This window comes from Cololabis saira, chromosome 19, assembly GCF_033807715.1.
Source record: "Cololabis saira isolate AMF1-May2022 chromosome 19, fColSai1.1, whole genome shotgun sequence".
NCBI lineage: Eukaryota > Metazoa > Chordata > Actinopteri > Beloniformes > Belonidae > Cololabis > Cololabis saira.
The window spans coordinates 5621578-5641917 of record NC_084605.1 but is presented as its reverse complement, the minus strand read 5'-3'; the positions used below and the strand labels follow the sequence as shown (position 1 = coordinate 5641917).

The 20340-nt window shown below is 41.7% G+C and overlaps 1 protein-coding gene across 1 annotated transcript in view; it reads right to left on the bottom strand.

Annotated features, from left to right (window-relative positions):
* stxbp4 (syntaxin binding protein 4) overlaps window positions 1-20340 on the bottom strand; it is an 82909-nt gene that overhangs the window by 27352 nt on the left and 35217 nt on the right. Inside the window, exons 7-11 of the mRNA XM_061707953.1 lie at window positions 9049-9134; window positions 7405-7540; window positions 5778-5910; window positions 1507-1613; window positions 1212-1428 (exon numbers count right to left, since the gene is read on the bottom strand). Coding sequence (XP_061563937.1) covers window positions 1212-1428; window positions 1507-1613; window positions 5778-5910; window positions 7405-7540; window positions 9049-9134 — 679 coding nt within the window. The remainder of the gene's footprint in view (window positions 1-1211; window positions 1429-1506; window positions 1614-5777; window positions 5911-7404; window positions 7541-9048; window positions 9135-20340) is intronic.

Below are 20340 nucleotides of genomic sequence, written 5' to 3'. Positions count from 1 at the left end.
TGTACATATATATATATATATATATATATATATATATATATATATATATATATATATATATATATATATATATATATATATATATATATATACTGTATATTTGTATTCAGTTTTTTCACTTTTTTGTACACTTTTTTATGCATGTTCCAAATAAAATCAAATCAAATCAAAATTCTTCTGAGGAAGTGTTACGAAAATCCTAAGGAAAATAAAACCTCAAAATACAAAAGTTGGAGAAAATTCTGTCTGAAAAGTATAAAAAAGGAGAGAAAAGGAATAAAGACAGTGACTCTTACAGGGGGGATGATTTCTACATGAGTAAAAGCCAACATAAATACTAGTACTAGTTTCCCTCTTTGTGTTTTACTTTTACATTTGGAACATTTTAAATGTTTCAAAAGCAGGCCTTCGTGATGCTCCGACCATCATGGGGTCAGCATTGGTAGATGATGGATTCCCTGATCAGGGATGTTTGAAACATAATTGTTAAAATCAGGTCGGTCGTTAATGTGATGCTGTTGTGACACCACAAATCTGTAACAGGTGGGTCAATGACGAAAAAGGATTTTCAACAGGTCAATTTTAAAATAATGAAAAAAAAAGAATATCTATTGCAGTAGTTCAAACATTAAGAATGTTGTGTTTTTTTAGTTTGAGTTGAGTTTTTTGTCAAGATGAATTGGCACTAGCCTTAAAAAAGGTCATGTGGTGCAACCATGATTCATATTAAAATAAATTAATTTCCTTAACATCTTGCCCCTTTTTTTTTTTTTTTTTTACAAATTTTCAGTATTATACAAAAATTGTTGTTTTTTTACATGATATTTCATAAAATGGACAACATCAGTCAAACGTTGTTTGTATACTATGATAGAAATATAAATACAAATGTGTTGCAATCTTACACACTACAAGACATTTCAGAAATCATGCCGGATAGGGCAGAAGATTGATTTCAATACATTTAGAGTGATTTAAAAAAAAGTCGGACGGTTGCACCACATGACATTTTGATGCTTAAAACAACAACAAAATCCCAAATAACTAGTATTTTTTGTAAAATTCAAGTGAGTCCATATGTGGGACAGGTAGGTCATATATCTGGTATTTTTTTTATCCATTTAAACCTTTTTCAGAAAATATAGGCGTCACGTCATTGACCCAGGTACATTTCAGGATTGGTGGAACTAAACCGGATCAGGGTGTCAGACCTGGGTCAAGTTGACCGCCGGCAGAGTCTCACAGGGGGGGTTTCGGCTGGAGGTGATCTTGGTGATTGTGGTGGGCGGTGTAGGCGTGGTGCCGGTCCCCGGGACCCTGATCTGCGCTATGCTGCCCCCCTGCAGACAGATGGGACTGTGGGATCCACTGCTGGAGCTGGACGACAACCTCCGCCTGATGAAGGCGATTTCCACCGTGGGGTCCGGTCTGCAAAAGCACGAGGATTTAGTTTCAACCTGAACTTCCCTCCCAGCAGTTTCCCAGGTGTCAGCAGTTATTTTGGACCTGAGTTTGGTTCGTGTCAGGATGCTCCTGGCCTCCTCGTACGTCACACCGATCAAGGACTCTTTGTTGATTGACACCAGCTGGTCCCCCACCTGCAGCCGACTGTCCTGGAACACAAAGAACCAATCGGGTCATTAGTGAAACAGGATACTTGAGAGACATTTCGGCCACGTCTACACAAAACGGATATTTCCCCCTCTACGTTTTGAAAAATACCATCATTTACACAATATAATATGCTATAATATGCTGTTAAGGTGCTATGAGCAGCCAAACCTGCAGGGGGCAGTGTAACAAGAAGATAAAGTCATGCTAGCCAATCAGAATCCTGGAAAAAAACATCAACAAATGACACGAGTAACTTCCAGTTACTTCCAAGATGAACGAGAGTCTTTCGTTTGGAGTGACAGAGAAGTGGAGTTACTTTTAAGTGTGACTTTAGAATATAAAACAGGTAAAATACAAGAAAATATTGACGGTGGCCAAACTAATTGTAAACACAGGTCGCACTCATGACGCTGGTGACGTTTCTGTTGCATAATGTGACGTTCTGAAGCCGTTTCTCTCCGTTTACAAGCAAACGTGAAGACGGAGTTTTTGCAAATCTCCACTTTGGCCGGAGTTTTCAGAAATGATGGTTACTTTTTGGTGACTTTGAGCTTCGTTTTCGTGTAAACGAACGGCCAAAACGCATGAAAACTATGATTATGGTTTACAGTTTAAGATTAAGATTCCCAGAATATTCAAATTTTTTGAGATAGGATATTTGAGTTTTCTTAAGCTGTAAACCATAATCAGCAATATTAAAATAATAAAAGGCTTGCAATATTTCAGTTGATTTGTAATGAATCCAGAATGTATGACATTTTTGCATTACAGAAAATGAAGGACTTTATCACAATATTCAAATTTTTTGAGACAGTCCTGTATATTGTCAAAGGTAAACAGACAGAGTTTGTAGATATTTGGGACTCATTTATGTCTTTCTTCACCAACGAAATGATTAACACTTAACTGAATAACAAAACTTACACTGGCGATGTGAATGTGCTGATCCTGCCTTTTAATTTTAATTTTACTTTACGTCACTTTATCAGTTTGATGTCTGTAGTCATTCTTAATTTTTTATTTTTTTTCCTACTGTCTGTGTGATTGTTTCAGGGGATATATATATATATATAAATATCCCCTGTATATATATGTGTATCCCCATGTATATATATGTATATATATGTGGAAAATGTTTTTACATTTGGCATAAGTTTTGATATGTTGAACTTCAATAAAAAATATTGTTAAAAAAAAAAAAGAACGTGGAAAAGAAGCAAGTGGTCCAGAAACACAACCAGTCACGCACACCTCTGTTTTCGGTTTCCACAGCACACTTCCTACATAGTGTCTCATATTGATGAAGGAAGTTAATGACCCATGTCATACACTTCTCTCCGTCATTTACGCAAGTAACTTGGTCAGTTTTCAGGGCCCTTGTGGATCTGTTGACTGACGCAGCAAATGGAGCAATACCACCGGAAACTGTGGGGGGAGTGTTGAGCAGTACAGCTAACAAGCGACCAGCAAAAAGCAACGAGGCAGAGAGGAAGAAGAGGGTTTCACTCTTTATACCACGGCAAAAAACCAACAAACTAAAGCTTATAGTTGCATGTTGTTGAAGGCTTTTAACCTTTTCTGTCTCATTAAATAAAATAAAAGATTTCAGCTTCATGGCAACTTGTTTTTGTAACTTATTTTGGATGTTGCATAGCAACAGAAGACGCCTGTATTGTTCGCACCAGGAATCAGACGATTGATCTGATTGATCTTGAGATTTGTGGATATATACCGATGGAGTTATGGTGAAACGCACACAGAGGACGCCGGGGGAACAAGAAACTACAGAAAAATAGACTGACTTTGAGAAATCCTCGGCTGTTTGAGAAAATGCTTCAAGCCATATGTCCACACGGTTCAAGTCCATCCGTCCTGTCTTACGTCCTGAGGTGGAAAGTTGCAGACAGAGCGACTGTTTCAAGGGGGATGAATCTGCATACGTGTTCGCAAAGTTGCAGTGTTTGTGTGTAAACTGGCACATTTTCGTGACAAAGGCTGCAAACAGGCTCATCTGAATTTTCTTGCAGCCTTCTTTCATAGGGCTCAAAGCCAAAATGTACCCAAATAGATGACGTAATATTTGGCTTTGGCACCAAGCTATCTGCCGTATTAGCCATCACGCTATTTCTATTCCACATGGCATTAAAGAGCTCCTCCTGTTTAGACATTCTGACGTGCCTGGTTGATTTATCTGCCTTGTTGTTGTAGCCTGAAGTTTACGTTGCCAGTATTTGATGTTTTTCTGCCCTTTTTTTGTGTCTATAGTGCCTGATAGTCTCGGCCGTTAATGCTGAGACACAAGCTGTTGCTATGAGCTTTGACAGCAGTGGTTAATGTAAAAGTTAATGTATAATATAATATAATAACATATAATCCCCCAGCAGGGATTATATGATGTCTTTCTGCACTGTGAATGGAGGATAACCACAACATTTGATGTTCCTGAGCTGAATTTCTCAGGAGAGATGAGGTCTGTGTTATGGTGCTTTTCCACTATAACCTACTCAGCTCGGCTCGCCTTGACTTGGTTTGGTGCTTTTCCACAAGGGGTATAATGTGCCGATTAGATACTTTTCTGTAACTACTCTGCCGAGGTTCTAAGCGGCTGAGTCGGGCTGTGATGTCATCACACTACAGGCCACCGATTGGTCGGGGGGTTGGAGTCAGACGTCTGAGTCATGATGTGACATCAGCGAAAGAGCGACTCTGACGGCGGCTTTTTGTTCATTTTATTAGACAGGCAATTGCAGCGCAAAAGTGTGTTTGGTGATCCAACTCTGAGGTGCAGATGTTCATAAACCTGGTGGCTGAGGAGAGAATTAAAAAAGGATCTAGACGGGCGATAAGTTTTTTTTTTTTTGTGTTTTGTGTTTGCTTCTTTTTTGGGTGGAAATGCTAGAAAGCATTTGTTGTAGAAAGTGTAAATAATAATAATGTGAAGGTTAAAGGGTAGGCATTTATAAGCTCAGAGCTTCAGCCTATTCCTTTTCGATCCAAACACGATATGCTATGAATGAGTGTACCATATTGAGCACATGATCGAAATAAAAAAAATAAATAAAAAAAATAAGGAACGACCAGATCCACCAGGAGCTCTGTCTCTTCATAGCTGCTCGCGGCTCCAGCTGACTTTTCAGCAGTGCAGAGACAAGCTAAGCAAAATTTTAAAGCCTTGTCACTTGAAGCTTCTCTCACTCTTATTTTTAACTTCATATCGAACACAAGCCACAGATCCAGCAGCACATATACCATCTCCTCCAGGTTCTACACCCTCCAGGTGTTTTCTTCTTCTTCGTTTGTGTCACACAATCAAATACGTCACAGCAGCTTTTGGTCCAGCCTGCCTACTTCTGCTCCTCTAGTGGAAAAACTCCATTAGAGTCGTCGAGGGAGGGTGTGTGAGAGGGAGAGAGAAAGGGGGGAGCCACTCTTTATAGCCAGGCCTGGACTACTGCACATCAGCAGGGACCCCTGCTGGGTGTGCAGTAGTCATTGGACACTGCTGGGCCCAATGAGAGGCCAGTGACATTAACACCTAGATGTCATAAAAGGACCAAAGCCTGCTGGGGGTTTGAGTCATTTAGAGAGTTTCTTTGTCTCTGACTGTGTGGTGAGCCTTTGCTGGTAATTTCAGGCCTTTCTTTGTTTTAACACATGTCTGTGGCACAGCATCCGATTCCACGGATCCCTAAGGAGTACGTATCCCTACTTACCACAATCAGTGAGGTAGGACTTGAACCAGTTAAAAACAATGCCAGAGATGCCAACCGAGTCTCTAAGTCTATTCACAAGGATTGGGCCATCTCCTGCATCGAAGGCTGCACTTAGATCCAATCGTAACGGGACCAAAACCCTGGTACTACTTTCATTTTTGTAATCTGTCAACTCGGGGACCATCTTGAAAATGAGGAAAAGCAGAATGTGGGGCCTTTAGATGAAGGAGAGTTGAGTTTGATTTCTCTGTCATTGTAAATTATTTGTGTCTTTCGTTCAGAAAAGGGGTTTAAAAGTTCAGCCTCTTTGCTTGATTCATGTGCAGTTTAGGGGAAGAACTGAATTCTGTTGATGGAGTCATCGTTATCTCCAGTAAATCCATCTGAGACTGAGGACGCTGCTGGGCGGTTTGGGGCTGTGGCTGGGTTCAAGGTGAGGGAGACGCTAACCTTCTGGCAGTCTCCGCCTGGAACAATCTCTTGGATGAACACCATCGGTCCTTCGGGTCGGTTGGCACCTCCCTTGACGACGAGCCCCAGGCCTGTTCCCTTGGCAACACAGATCAGCTGGATAACACTGTCACTGAGATAAGAGAGAAGGCGATTAGACCCATAGTCAGTGAACACATCACCTGTGAGAGAAATTTACTTTGACCTTTTATTTTGCCATGTATGACAGTATTATTTACGTCATTTGCTTATATAGAATGCTGTATAATCATGTTCAGTTAATCATATGCATTTACACAACATGTGTCTGGGCCCACTCATGCCAAGGGTCACACGCTGGACCTTGTCTCTACTTTAGGTTTCAATATTGATCACATTTTCACTGTGGACAGTTTTCTTTCTTATCATCGCTGTTTTCTTTTTGACTTGTCCTCGCATCCTCAACTCTGCTGGAGTGTTTTTTGATGCTTTTCAGTTGGTCTTAACCTTCTATGATGATGTCAGTCTTTGATCAGATCTTTTTAACGCTTATTGTCGTTCCATTTTAGATAAAGTCTGCTCCGTTAAAACTAGACCAGCTCCTGTTTCAAAGATATCCCCCGGGGTAAACGGCAGTATTCGTTGTCAGATCCCAGCTAACCTAGTACAGATCCCGGTGAACCCAGGACAGGTCCCACCTAACCCAGAACAGATCCCATTAAACCCAAGATAGATCCCATTGGACCCAGGACAGGTCCCATCTAATGTAGGACAGATCCCAGTGAACCCAGAATGGATCCTGGTGAACTCAGGACAAATCCCACCTAACCTACAGTACATATCCTGGTGAACCCAGGGCAGATCCCATTGGACCCAGGGCAAGTCCCACCTAACCTAGTACAGATCCTGGTGAAGCGAGGGCAGGTCCCAGATAACGTAGTACAGATCCCAGTGAACCCAGAACAGATCCCATTGGACCCAGGACAGGTCCCACATAACCTAGAACAGATCCTGGCGAACCCAGAACAGATCCCATTAAATCCAAGATAGATCCCATTGGACCAAGGACAGGTCCCACCTAACCCAGAACAGATCCTGGTGAACCCAGGACAGGTCCCATTGGACCCAGGACAAGTCCCACCTAACCCAGAACAGATCCCATTAAATCCAAGATAGATCCCAGTGAACCCAAGATAGATCCCAGTGAACCCAAGACAGATCCCAGTGGACCCAGGACAGGTCCTGGTGAACCCAAGACAGGTCCCACCTAACCTAGTACAGATCCTGGTGAACCCAGGACAGATCCCTTAAAAAACAACAAAACAAGTCATTTCACAAACCTCAGAGCTCAGGGCTACAAACTGTATGCTACATGTTCCTGAGCTCTGCAAAGAGTGTTAAAAGGGCAACAGCTCCATGTACTTCAATAACTGTAAATCAGTATTCGTTCGTTCGTTCGTTCGTTCGTTCGTTCGTTCGTTCGTTCGTTCGTTCGCCCGTTCGTTCGCCCGCCCGTTCGTTCGTTCACTACTTAACTCCTCTGGAGGCTCAAGGTTATGACGAACTCCTTGTGAAGAATGTCCGACTGCAGCTGAGTGTGCCAGGATTTACAGGACAGTGAAGGCATCGTCGTCTCTGCATGTCATACCTGAAGGTGTGCATAGGTGTGTGCATGGTGGAGTGGGGAGTGTGGCTGTGGGTGGTGACCCCCTCCTTAGGACTGAGGAGCTGGGGGCTCTCTGAGCGGGACGAGGAGGAGGAGGACGCTGTGTCTGTGAGCTTCCCTGAGGAGAAACAAGGCAAGGGCAAGGCAAATGTATTTATATAGCACATTTCACACGCCGAGCATGGACTCAATGTGCTCAAATACATAAACAAACAAACAAATAAATTACAGGGTTACAATAACAGAAACAGTCAAAAGGATGTCAAGAGAAAAATAAAAAACAACAATAACAACAATAATTCCATTAAAACAAAAGTGCTATTACTCATCCAACCATGTAGAGTTTGTGCAAAAAGGTAAGTTTTTAGTCTGCTTTTGAAAGAGGGCACTGTTTGAGCAGATCTTAGTTCCTGCGGTAAGGAATTTCAGAGAGTGTAGTAGTGACTGAAAGCACCATGAGCAGATCTATTGTGAATTCTAGGTATGATGAGAGGACTCTTATTTGATGATCTAAGGGATCTGTCCGGTATGTATTCGGTGAGCATGTCAACCATGTCGGAGGGAGCTAAGCCATTCATAGATTTAAAGACAATAAGAAGTACTTTAAAATCTACTCTTTGTTTAACAGGGAGCCAGTGAAGAGAGGATAAAACAGGAGTGATGTGTTCATACCTCTTGGTTTTGGTTAGAATTCTGGCCGCAGCATTTTGAATAAGTTGGAGTTTATGTAACACTTGCTTTGTCAGTCCTGCAAAAAGTGCATTGCAATAATCTAATCTACTGGAGATAAAAGCATGCACCAACTTTTCAGAGTCTGATTGTGACAGAAAGCATCTTACTTTAGATATATTTCTGAGATGATAGAAGGCAGTCCTGGAGACATTAGCTATGTGTTGGAAGTTAAGATCAGCATCTAAAATAACACCCAAGTTTTTGACAAGGTTTTACTGACAGAGGAGTTAACAAAGGGAGAGCACTTGGACCAATTAAAATAATCTCTGTTTTATCCTCGTTCAGCTGTAAAAGGTTTGTTGCCATCCAATACTTGATATCTGCAATGCACTGAATGAGGTCATTGACTGGACTCAAATAATTGGCAGTAACAGATACATATAACTGTATGTCATCAGCATAAGAATGATATTGAATATTATGATGCCGAATGATGGACCCAAGTGGTAACATGTACAAATTGAAAAGTAGAAGACCTAGAATTGACCCTTGTGGGACTCCATATTGAATGCTGACATTATCGGATTCAAAGCTGCCAACGGAAACAGAGAAAGATCTAGCACTTAGATATGATGAAAACCAGTTAAGAACTGTGCCAATGAAACACTAAGGTCGCGAAGTAACAGAATAGAAACTTTGTGGTTGTCTGTGTTAATCTTCAGATCATTGATAACTCTGACCAGGGCCGTTTCTGTACTGTGGACACAAGAGAGGTAGTCATACTAGGAGGAGGAGGAAGAAACCAAGTCTTAAGTTTCAGTCGTGGTCCGGTGTTGGATCTGTGTTAGGTATTGGTTGACATCGGTATTCTGTGTTTTCAGTGTTAGAACAGGGACTGAAGGTGACATTGAGATCTCCTGATCTTGTTCAGGCAGAATGGGGGTCAGGGTTCACCTGTGGTCTGCTGCGTCGGAGAGATTCGTCCTGAAGCCGTGCTGCTGTTAGAGCCGTACTTCTCCATTAACTCTGCAAACTCTCTCCTGAAGGACACACAAACACATCACAGGATTTCAACCCTTTCGTTACGTTCAGCAGTTCACCCTGGACTCAGAAGACATCCCATGATTCAATATGAATTCAGTTCCATCCTACAGCTCCTGACAACCAGGACGCCACCTCATCGCAATGACCTGCAGGAGTCTGTTAAGAGCTTCTCTAAACTCAGAACTTTTTAAATATTTTAAACCATTTATATCTCCTGTCTTCTATCATCAATATTTATTAAACAGTTTGAGGTAAAAATGCTCAAATGTTGACAATCATCACAAAAACGGCAGTAGTAGACCAGATTTGATGGAGAATAAAAAGGGAAAATGGTTCCAGTTTTTCATCAGAATTAAAAGAGATCATATTAGTGGACAGACCTTGATGTTTGACATCTTTAATATGAACATGAGTCCAGTCGGCTGCAGAATGAGGTTTTACTGATTCAAGTCTTCCTAGTTTTATACTCTCCTTTCATTGTTTTATTACATTCATCGCTTTTAAACCATCGCTGTCTGAAGCCTGAATTATGGTTCTGCGTCAAACTAACGCCGTGCCTACGGCGTCACCGTGACGCTGTCGTGAACCCTTCAGACTTCTCAGTCACTCCATTTCGCCGCGGTGCAGTACCCCTTTCTAGATACCTCTCAGATCAGGATTTACACAAAATACCAGTTACATAAAAATCTGTTTTTATTTTCATCTGTCTTAATTTAGAATTGAAACAGTAAAATCATGAAACTAGAGTTGGAGACACAGTGTTTGTGGCCACAGGAGAGATCTGTGGGATTAAGGTGGGGTTTATGGTCGAAGGACAGATCCTGTGGGGTTTAGGTGGTGTTAGGGTGGTGTTTGTGGGGTTAGGGTGTCATTTGTGGGGTTAGGGTGGTGTTTGTGGGGTTAGGGTGTCATTTGTAGGGTTAGGGTGGCGTTTGTGGGGTTAGGGTAGTGTTTGTAAGGTTAGGGTGTCGTTTTTGGGGTTAGGGTAGTGTTTGTAAGGTTAGGGTGTCGTTTTTGGGGTTAGGGTAGTGTTTGTAAGGTTAGGGTGTCGTTTTTGGGGTTAGGTTAGTGTTTGTAAGGTTAGGGTAGTGTTTGTAAGGTTAGGGTGGTGTTTGTGGGGTTAGGGTGTCGTTTGTGGCGTTAGGGTAGTGTTTGTAGGGTTTATGGTGGTGTTTGTAGGGTTTGGGTGGTGTTTGTGGGGTTAGGTTAGTGTTTGTAGGGTTAGGTTAGTGTTTGTAGGGTTAGGGTGGTGTTTGTGGGGTTAGGTTAGTGTTTGTAGGGTTTGGGTGGTGTTTGTGGGGTTAGGTTAGTGTTTGTAGGGTTAGGGTGGTGTTTGTGGGGTTAGGTTAGTGTTTGTGGGGTTAGGTTAGTGTTTGTAGGGTTAGGGTGGTGTTTGTGGGGTTAGGTTAGTGTTTGTAGGGTTTGGGTGGTGTGTGTGGTGTTAGGGTGGTGTTTGTAGAGTTTATGGTGGTGTCTGTGGTTGGACATCGCTGTGACCTGTGGAGTTTGTATCCCTCACATGGACGTCAGCCAACCTGCTGTTTATCTGACTGGCTCTTAATGCCTTGTAAAGTGGATCTGCGAGACGCTGATGAAAACCATCCGGAGGTCAATTACCCCGACCTTCTGTCCTCCTTCTGAACTTTCACCTGACACTTGTTTTCCAGAGGATTCATGAATCTTTCCCCAACAAACATGTGATGACGATGAACCCGGTAAAAAAGACGCTCTTTTGGGATATTGTGTTGTATTTGTGTTTTTCAGTGATTTCTAATCAACTGTTTACGTATTTCCGTTAAGTATGTCGACTGGATTGTCAGCAAGTCACGTCAGGATAATCCTGAGCCTTTTATGGGATAACTGACTCTGACCTGACCAGGGTTACGTTTTACACTCTGGCCGGGGTTTTACTAGCGCTGTGACTGAACACCACAATCCCGTCATTCACTGACAAAAAGGCAGTATGGGCAACACCAGGTACCCCTTACTGTTTCCTCAGGAGGGAGGAGTGTCTGCCAGGTGCTGCTCATCACCATCATTGATGAACTGATCAGCAGGCGTGCACATTTCTATAACATAAAATGTTTATCAGTTTGATCTGGAGTATTCAGGTGCCTGGAGGAAGCGCCCCGGTATTCTGGGAGGATGACATGGGTGGAACTGTTATTGGGGGCAGGAACACCAGATCCAGGTGGGACCAATCATCGCCAGCAGAGCACCCACCCCAACTTCATTATAACACATTCCAGAAAGCCACCCCAAATCCATGTCATCACCTATCCACCTCATCCATTGGTGAACCGAGAAAACATTCAAGAGGTCTGGGAAAAGGAAAGAACATGCAGCGACCGTGTCATAGAGGGAATGCGCATGATGTCAGAGATGCGACTTCACAGCGGGTTTCGCCTACTGAGTGGCAGAAAGACTGAGTGGCAGCGTAAACTTTCAGTTTGAGCAACTCGAAAACATCTAAAATGGGAAAGAGCTGTTATTCAATCGACTGTACTTATTTTAGCAAGAAATCGGAGTTATTGTTTTACAGACTGCCGAAAAATAAGCTTAAGAGAGACAAATGGATCGCTGCAATTCCCATAAACAACTGGATTCCAGGCCCTGAAACGTGGATTTGTGGTTCCCATTTTGTATCAGGTAATGTTGGATTTTTGGGTAGCTAACGTTAAACGGTCAAATCATAAAGTTCGGTGTCCTTATCACTTGAATTTCGCCAACAAATCCTGCCTTGAAGTAGGACCAAGCATCAAGACTTTTGTACGCCTTCAAGCTTTGCTTCGTGTATTTCCACGGCATAGAAATTAAGTACATATAAATATCAGGAAACTGGATTCGTGGCCAAATATTAATGTCCATGGACCACTGGTTCTTGTGGTAACTGTATGGGTCACTGTCAAGTCCACCTGCCTTTAATTTAAGCCCATAATCGGCTGTTATCCTGTCTTCTCCACTAGTTGCAGCCATTTTTGCCACTCAGTGCGAGAAAGGGGGCGTGGTCCAGTGGGAAAGTGACGTCAATGCAGACCCTCTATTAGTCCCCTTCACATGTGTGACATGGGTGTCTCCCACTTCGGGGTTCCTCCTCTTCTTCTACTACTTTTTGATGTTGCAGTTCCAGTACACAGATGTAAGTATTATGAACGTATAGTGTGAGCAGACAGGTCGGGACGTACAGTGCGAGACGGTTACTCGTGGGCTGCCAACTTTTGAACTCAGCGATCTAGTCGTGTAGTTTGAGATGGGGCTGAATCAAACGATTTAAAATATCGCACAGTGTGTGCCCAGCTTTAAAGACAGTTTATCAGTGACTTGTCCCTGACTGTGGACAACAAATAGAGGAAAGACACAACTTTACATGTTGAACAGTTGTAATCTTTAGTGAAAACACGCTGAGGAGGGAATGTTGCCCCCTCCTAGGATTACTATGAACATACAGCTCGATGGTGGAGGCAGAATGAAAATATCTGCAGGATGTCCTCATCGCTCCATCACCATGGGAACGGGGGGGACAGATGTGGCAGAAAAGCCAAACCACTTTTATTCATGAAGCAGTTTAAACATAGTGCAGTAGCACGGCGGCTAACAAGAAAGGGGAAATGAAGGCAGACATCACTAAACGTGGATCGACTGGGGAAGGATTTTAACGACGAATTGGACAATATTCCCAGTGAAATACAAGCCCTGTCTCAGCAAAGGGATGAGGTGGAGTTCCAAGTTAGCCATGATGAAGCTGGGCGATGGAGGCTACCAAGGCGCTCTGCACCTACCTCGAAGAGAAGAAGAAAAGGCTTCACCTGAACTAACAGACCTGGAGTCAAGGTCTCGCAGGAATAATGAACGCATATTTGGTCTAGCGGGAGGCGGTGAGGGGGACTTGGTGAAACTACGAGTAGCAGAGGGCTTCAACTTTATAATTCACTGCTCTTTAGCCAACAAACCCCGACCAGAGGCACTGCAGAGACCAATCATTGTCAACTTTCTCGAGTCTTCAAGAAAATAGAGGGTTCTGAGCGAAGAACACTGTATATAAATATAAGGCTTCACCGGGGGAGTCTGGCGTGCGTACATACAGCAGTACCCTGGAGAGACGGGGGTTTTCCCACGACTGACGGCGAAACCAGCGCATCAACTCAACTTCGGGATGTCCTGGGCAGCGGAGGTACAACCCAGTGGCGTAGGCAGAAATATTTTTTTTGGTGGGCAAGGACAAAAATGGGTGGGCCATATTGTCCCAGAAAAAAAGCGGACTTATAAAAACTTTGAAGCAGAAAACATGACAAACAGACAGATTAAAGGCAGTGTCAATTTTACTTTGTAATCTGCATTACAAATGCATTATGACAGTTAAACCCAACATGCTCAACCAACAGAGCATGAAAACCTGTCTATCAGTGCGTTTACATTGGAAGTTTAAGTCCTCTTTAATAGGGCTTGGTCGCCAAGTTGCATTCTGGGATGCGGTGGCCATTTTGGCAGCTTCGTGAGTGTAAACAAACAGCAGTGTAGTAGTACCAAGTGAACAGACGGAACGCAAAAAAAAAATGTTAAAATGCCGGAAAGGAACTGGAATTTACCGGGATACCTTAAACAAGGAAGCCAAGGACCGGTATATGGAGAAAATAATGATTATTAACGGTTTGGATCCATATGAAATCGCTACTAAAGAGTGGAGCTCCAACGAGGATTTACTGCCGCAGTTCTGCACAACCGACGTCTTCGACTAGCTTCTTTGCGAGTGTTTGGCAGCTGCTTTGGTAAATGTTTGACTCGCCATGTGTTTCGATAAATTAGTATAATAGTACAACATACAGTACATGTTTTATATTACTCTTACTTTTTTCTTTTCTTTTTTTTGACTGCTATATTATGCGGAAGAGGCTCCGAGGTGTGAGCAATATTTTAATTTTCCTCGTGGGATTATTTTTTTCCTCTGCAGCTACAAATAGAGTTAATATTTTTTCCTCAACAAACTAATTTTATCTGAAGATTGGGGTTATTCGCACCGCAGAAAGCTGGCCAGCAACTGCGTTTAGCTCGAGAAGTGGGAATAAAACCTGTGTGAATGATCCAACCCCGGTATGTGTTAGTGTTTGTTTGTGGTTTACTGTAGAAGGTTATGTTTGGTCGTCTTACAGCCGCGATCCAACCGAGCCGACGACTCTTTGTTATCTCAGATACTTGGCCTCCGTGGTTCTGCCTCCGAGCAGGAAAGCGGTGAAAAGTTAAACCATTAGCGATCTTTTCCCCACGTCTGTTATGTGTGGAGCTGCTGCAGCTACAACACAGCAACGGGTTACCATGGTTTACAGAATAACAGAAAGTAACGATTACAAGTAAGACACAACGAAGAGGGAGCACGTCTGTACACAATGCGCAGTGTTCGGAAGAGCAGCTAAGTTAGCTTCCAACATGGCGGCTCTGCCAAGTGATGACGTCAAGCCCTATTCAGAATTAAAATTAAATCCGATTTAAAATGAGTAAAAATTACTAATTTTTTTAGCATAATGCATTTAAATGCATCAATCTGGTGCACTTTGGAAAGCTAAAATAACAATTATAGGGTGTTTGCTGCCTTAACTTACCTTGGAAACATAGATATGCTCTCCGGAGCTTCTCTACCCGGCTAAACTTATTCTCCGCTCCTCTGTTTGTGTGAGCACAGAGCATGCACAGCCTTCACCGCTGATTGGCTGTTTCCCGTGCCTGTCTCTGTGTGTAACCAATCAGATGGTGCTGTGGGCGGGACATTGCTGGACACAGTGCAGTGACTGCAGGCAGAGAGACGCACGCGGCTGCATCAACCCCAAAATAACGCAGTTATTTAAAAAGTTACACTTTTTTATATTATTATTGTTTTATATATATACGAGAGGTGCCGGATCTGCCCAAATAAGTCCCGGAACACAGGGAGGCCAAAATCGAGAGATGCCGGATCCTGTTCCGGCAGGATCCGGCACAAATTAACCCCTGACTACATGTCATCGTTAAAGTAAAGGGGCATCAACGAGCTAAATACAATTTGCTATCTGTCAACAAAGCAACTAAAAGTCTGCTGAAATTGTAACAATCCTATTATGAGCAGGGGGAGAAGGCCAGTAAACTCTTAGCTTGGTGTGTTAAACAATTTGAAACTGAAAGAACAATAAATACGATTCGGTTGGATGATGGCTCGGAGACTAGTGACCTTAAAGAAATTAACAACGCTTTTAAAGGTTTCTATGAGACCTTATACAAAACGGATCTCTCAACCTCAGCTTTACAAAAACAAAACAAATTTTTAGATTCATTGAACATCAGACCCCTTGAGAACAACTTCTTGGCTGATCTAAACCTTGGCATAACCATTGAGGAACTGTCAGCAGCCACTAGGAATATGAAAGGGGGAAAGACTCCAGGACCCGATGGGATCCCCATCGAAATTTATAAATTATTTCCAGAAACATTACTGCCACCTCTACTTGAAATGTATAAGGAGTCCTTAGGCAACGGGTCTCTCCCCCCCTCTCTAAATATGGCAGTGATTACACTTCTGTTAAAACCGGGTAAAACGTCTACACTTTGTACATCATATAGACCAATATCACTTCTTAATAACGACCTCAAAATTCTTTGCAAAATATTAGCTAGACGGTTAGATACACTTCTTCCTCAAATGGTGCACCAGGATCAAAATGGCTTTGTTCAGGGACGACAGGGATTTCATAATATACGACGAGTGCTTAACATTGTGTTTGAAAAGTCAGGCTGTGCGGACTCTGCTATCTTGTCATTGGATGCCGAGAAGGCCTTTGACAGAGTGGAGTGGCACTTCCTGTTCGAGGTACTACAAAGATTTGGTATAAAGGGGGAATTTCTCAGTTGGATTAGACTACTTTACGTTAACCCTCAAGCTGTAGTTTTAACAAATGGACTGTCTTCAGCACCTTTTAAATTGTACAGGGGCACAAGACAAGGTTGTCCCTTGTCTCCTCTGTTATTTACCTTGGCTATTGAGCCACTTGCCATGGCAATTCGAAATCATACTGCTTTTACCGGCATACGGATAGGAGACATGGAACATCGTATAGCCCTATATGCTGATGACGTAATCTTGTTTTGCTCTAATTTGAAACAGACACTACCAACTTTACTAGACATATCTAACTACTTTGGCACTTTTGCAGGATACAAAATAAATTACTCCAAATCTGTAATATTATTCATGGATGAAAAGGATCGACTAAACCCTCCAATTCGTACTCCTTTCACGGTTTCACACAATGGTTTCACATACCTGGGTGTTAATGTTGCTCCCACCACCGACAAAATTGTTCCTAATAACTACAATGCTTTAACAGATAAGATCACCCAACTTATAAATAGATGGAATCATTTGCCCATTTCAATGATCGGGCGAATAAATGTATTGAAGATGTCAATTTTACCTAAATTTATGTATCTGTTCCAATCTATCCCACTCGCTCCTCCATCCTCACTCTTTAATTCATTTAGAAAGCTTTTTTCTAACTTTGTTTGGAACAATAAGCGCCCCAGGCTTAAGCTCTCGCTACTGTACTTGCCATATGAGAGAGGTGGTTTACAATTACCAAATCTTGAGTGGTACTACTGGGCTGCTCAAATCAGGGCAGGGATGTTTTATTTTGAGAGAAACCACCCCCCAGCCTGGGTTTCAATAGAAGCACATTCAATTAACATTCCTTTAAACTTATATGTATATTCTGCCAACAAACAAGAACTACTCAAACATACTAAAAATCCTTTCCTCAGAAATACAGTACTAATCTGGCATAATGCTCTTGCATATCTGGGAGAAACAACTAAACTGTCTCAATTTTCTCCAATTTTTGGTAATCACGAATTCCAGCCTGGTAGAGCAGATCTAGGTTTTAAAATCTGGGCTTCCCAGGGTATAGCCAAGATAGCTGACCTCTATAATGAAAACGCAATTCTCATGTCATTTGAGGAGCTCAAATCGAAATATGGGATTCCGGCAAAACATTTTTTTAAATATCTTCAACTTAGAAGCTTTATCCTTTCCAAACAGAGTAATAATTTGAATCTTCCTCCCCTATCCACACTAGAGGACTACTCTTTGAGGTTTTTACATTCTAGAGGGCAGGTTTCCTTATTTTATAAGCTTTTTGTAAGCAAGTCTAAAGAGTCATCACAACGCTTGTTTAAAGCATGGAGAATAGACTTGCAGGGAAATTTAACAGAGGAGGAATGGTCCAAAGCATGTTCTCTAGCTCAGACTCAATCCATAAACACAAACTCCAAACTGCTGCAATACAAATGGCTAAGCCGTCTATACATAACACCAGCTAAGCTTCACCACTTTAATTCAAACATACCTGATGCCTGCTTCAAATGCAAGGACCTAAAAGGTACCTTATTTCACTGTATGTGGGATTGTCCACAGATACTTTCTTTTTGGAGGAAAGTTTTGGACCTGGCTAGCCGAATCACAGGTGAAGAGATACCTCTCAGTCCTAAAATGTGTCTACTAAATCTCTATCCAGAGGACTTCACTACCTCCAAAAAAATTAGATCTCTTCTGAATATTTGTTTTTCTAGAAGCCAAACGTTGTATAGCTTGCTCGTGGAAATCAGATACACCCTGTGCCACATCCCAGTGGTTGAAGGGAATGACTTTTTGCTTAGCTTTGGAGAGGATAAGCTACACAATAAAGAACAGACTTGACAAGTTTTTGGAAATTTGGTCCACATTCTATAACTTCCTTCAGAATAACAATATAGAAGTTGACGGATGGAAGGGTGATAAGATGGATTAAGGCTGAGTTTTTATTTATTTATTATTTTTTTTTTTTTTCTCTCCTTTGATTTAATCTAATTTGATTTAATAAAGTAATGATTAATTTATTTTATTTAATAATTTTATCGTATTCATTCTGCTTTCTTCCTTTAAACAATGTAATTAGTCAATGTAATCCTACGGACTGTATACTGTCTCACGAACAACTGGATTCTACACTTATCACTATTCATTACAGATCTGTTTTTTTTTTTGTTTTTTTTTTCCTTATTATGTGCCTTGTTGTCTTGTTCTGTATTGTCTGTTATATGAACAAAATTCTTAATAAATACATGTTTAAAAAAAAAAAAAAAGGGGCATCAACGATATTGCTGGAGACGGTGTGGGCAGGTAGGTGCCAATCACGCTCATATTGTCTGGTCTCGTACAAAATGAAAACCTTTCTGGGAAAAAGCTTTTTGAAATACCTGAGAGCATTACGAAATATGCTTTTCCTAAGTACTTTTTGCTGGGATTGATACCTGGAAATGCAATAGAGGAAAAAGGCGAATACCTCTTTAAAATTGCCTCTAAAAAGGCAGTCACAAAGAACTGGCTCAAAACTCGTAAAGATCAGTGGCTGTCAACGACAGAGTAAAGATGGACTTCTTACTTACAGATCAAGAGACACATCTTAATGAAGCTCTGGATCAAATTACTAAACAAAAATTACTAAAGCATAAATTCTACTGCCTGTCATTTGAACTGTTAAAAAAACTAAATCAAGGAAATTGAAAATACACTTGAAAATGGACAGGCAGCTGTCCGAGTTCCAGTCAAAGGACGAGCTTGGGAATACTGGTCAACACCAACACGCAGAGAATTAGTCATCCAACGACATCTCAGACCCGTCAGCCGAAACAAACCCTCAGATGCTTAATGTTTGGACTCAAGACATTTTTACATCAGCTAAAGGTTGCAAAACATTCCCAGAAAGGCGGCTACAAGCTTATACCAGACAACTTTTAATGTGAAAACAAGTAAAGCTAGCGAGCATTAGTGTTTCAATAAGGTAACGAGACTTAGTTTTGTCTTTATTGGTGAGATTAAGATGGAAACAGACAGCTGGACATGGATTTAAAAATGAAAATAAAAAACCCTAACTGTCCCTGAACTGCCCTGAGAATCCACCAAAGGCTTAAAAACATCATGTTCTGAAAAATTCCTCCCTCAATCCAATTTATAAACCTGTGAGCGCTAAGTCCATGTTGCTTTTGTTTCCCTAACGTGAACCACCAAAGTCCCACCCATAATCTCCAAATACAGTACAACCCACCCCTTTAACTCAGAAAATCTGTGCACGATTAAAGCGTCCGGGTCGTTGTTAATTACTGAAACTGTTCATTCTCTTGAATTTTCTTTATTGACATTAGCTGAAACAGGCGTCCACCTTGTTATAACTTGTTTTACCTTTGGTTGGTTATTTGGTTTCACCCCTGCGCTGCACCCAGAAACAACATGAACAGGCATGAAGGAGTTGTCCGTCTGCCCCAGGTCAGCTGACCCCCCCTCCACAGTCACAACAACACGTCACTTCCCTCCAGCTGTTGTAAGCTGATGGACTTTTTTATTTTTTATCTCCATCTGTTCCCCTGCAGAGCTTGACCCCCTCTGAGGACAAAAACCTGAACAGACCACAGATTTCTGGGGCGTTCAACTGAGCTGCGCTTGTTCCCAAACTTGGAAAAGGATGTTACAGCCACATGTTGGCAGATGAGAACAGCTGGGGATAATTAGGGTTGATTAGCATTTTCATCTCCTTCTCAGAAATAAAGGAATTTTGAAAAGCTGCTGCATAATTTCTACGTTATTTTGGTTCTTAAAGGAGCATGAGGCAGGATTGAGGCAGGATTTATGAAAAAAATGTGTATACGTTTTAAGTTTTCGAGTAATAATGTCAGATGAAGCGTTCCAAACCAAAAAGAATGAGCCCTCTAGTGCAGGGGTTCTCAAATGGGGGTACGCGTACCCCTGGGGGTACGTGAAGGCACTACAGGGGGTACGTGAGATTTTAAAATATACATATATTTAAAAAGTAGCATCCATGCAAAAATCCTTTAAAAATAAATATTTAATAAATAATTGAGGAAAATATAAGTCTAAATTCATAAAATGAATTTTATCTTCAGGAGTAGGCTATTCAACTTATTATCCTAAAACCGCAGAGTATCCCCCACACCAGGATGGTTCCACCTAACCTGTCAAATGCCACCTGGCTTCACCTGTCAATCACTTGGACCAACGATGGAGTCGTGGTTGAAGCGTAGCAGCAATATTTTTATGTTTAATAAATCACTTACTGATGCCACAGTGCTCTGTTTTAGGTCTTTTTTTACAACCAAAAGTGCTTTGCGCTGGTTAGGGGGTACTTGGCTGAA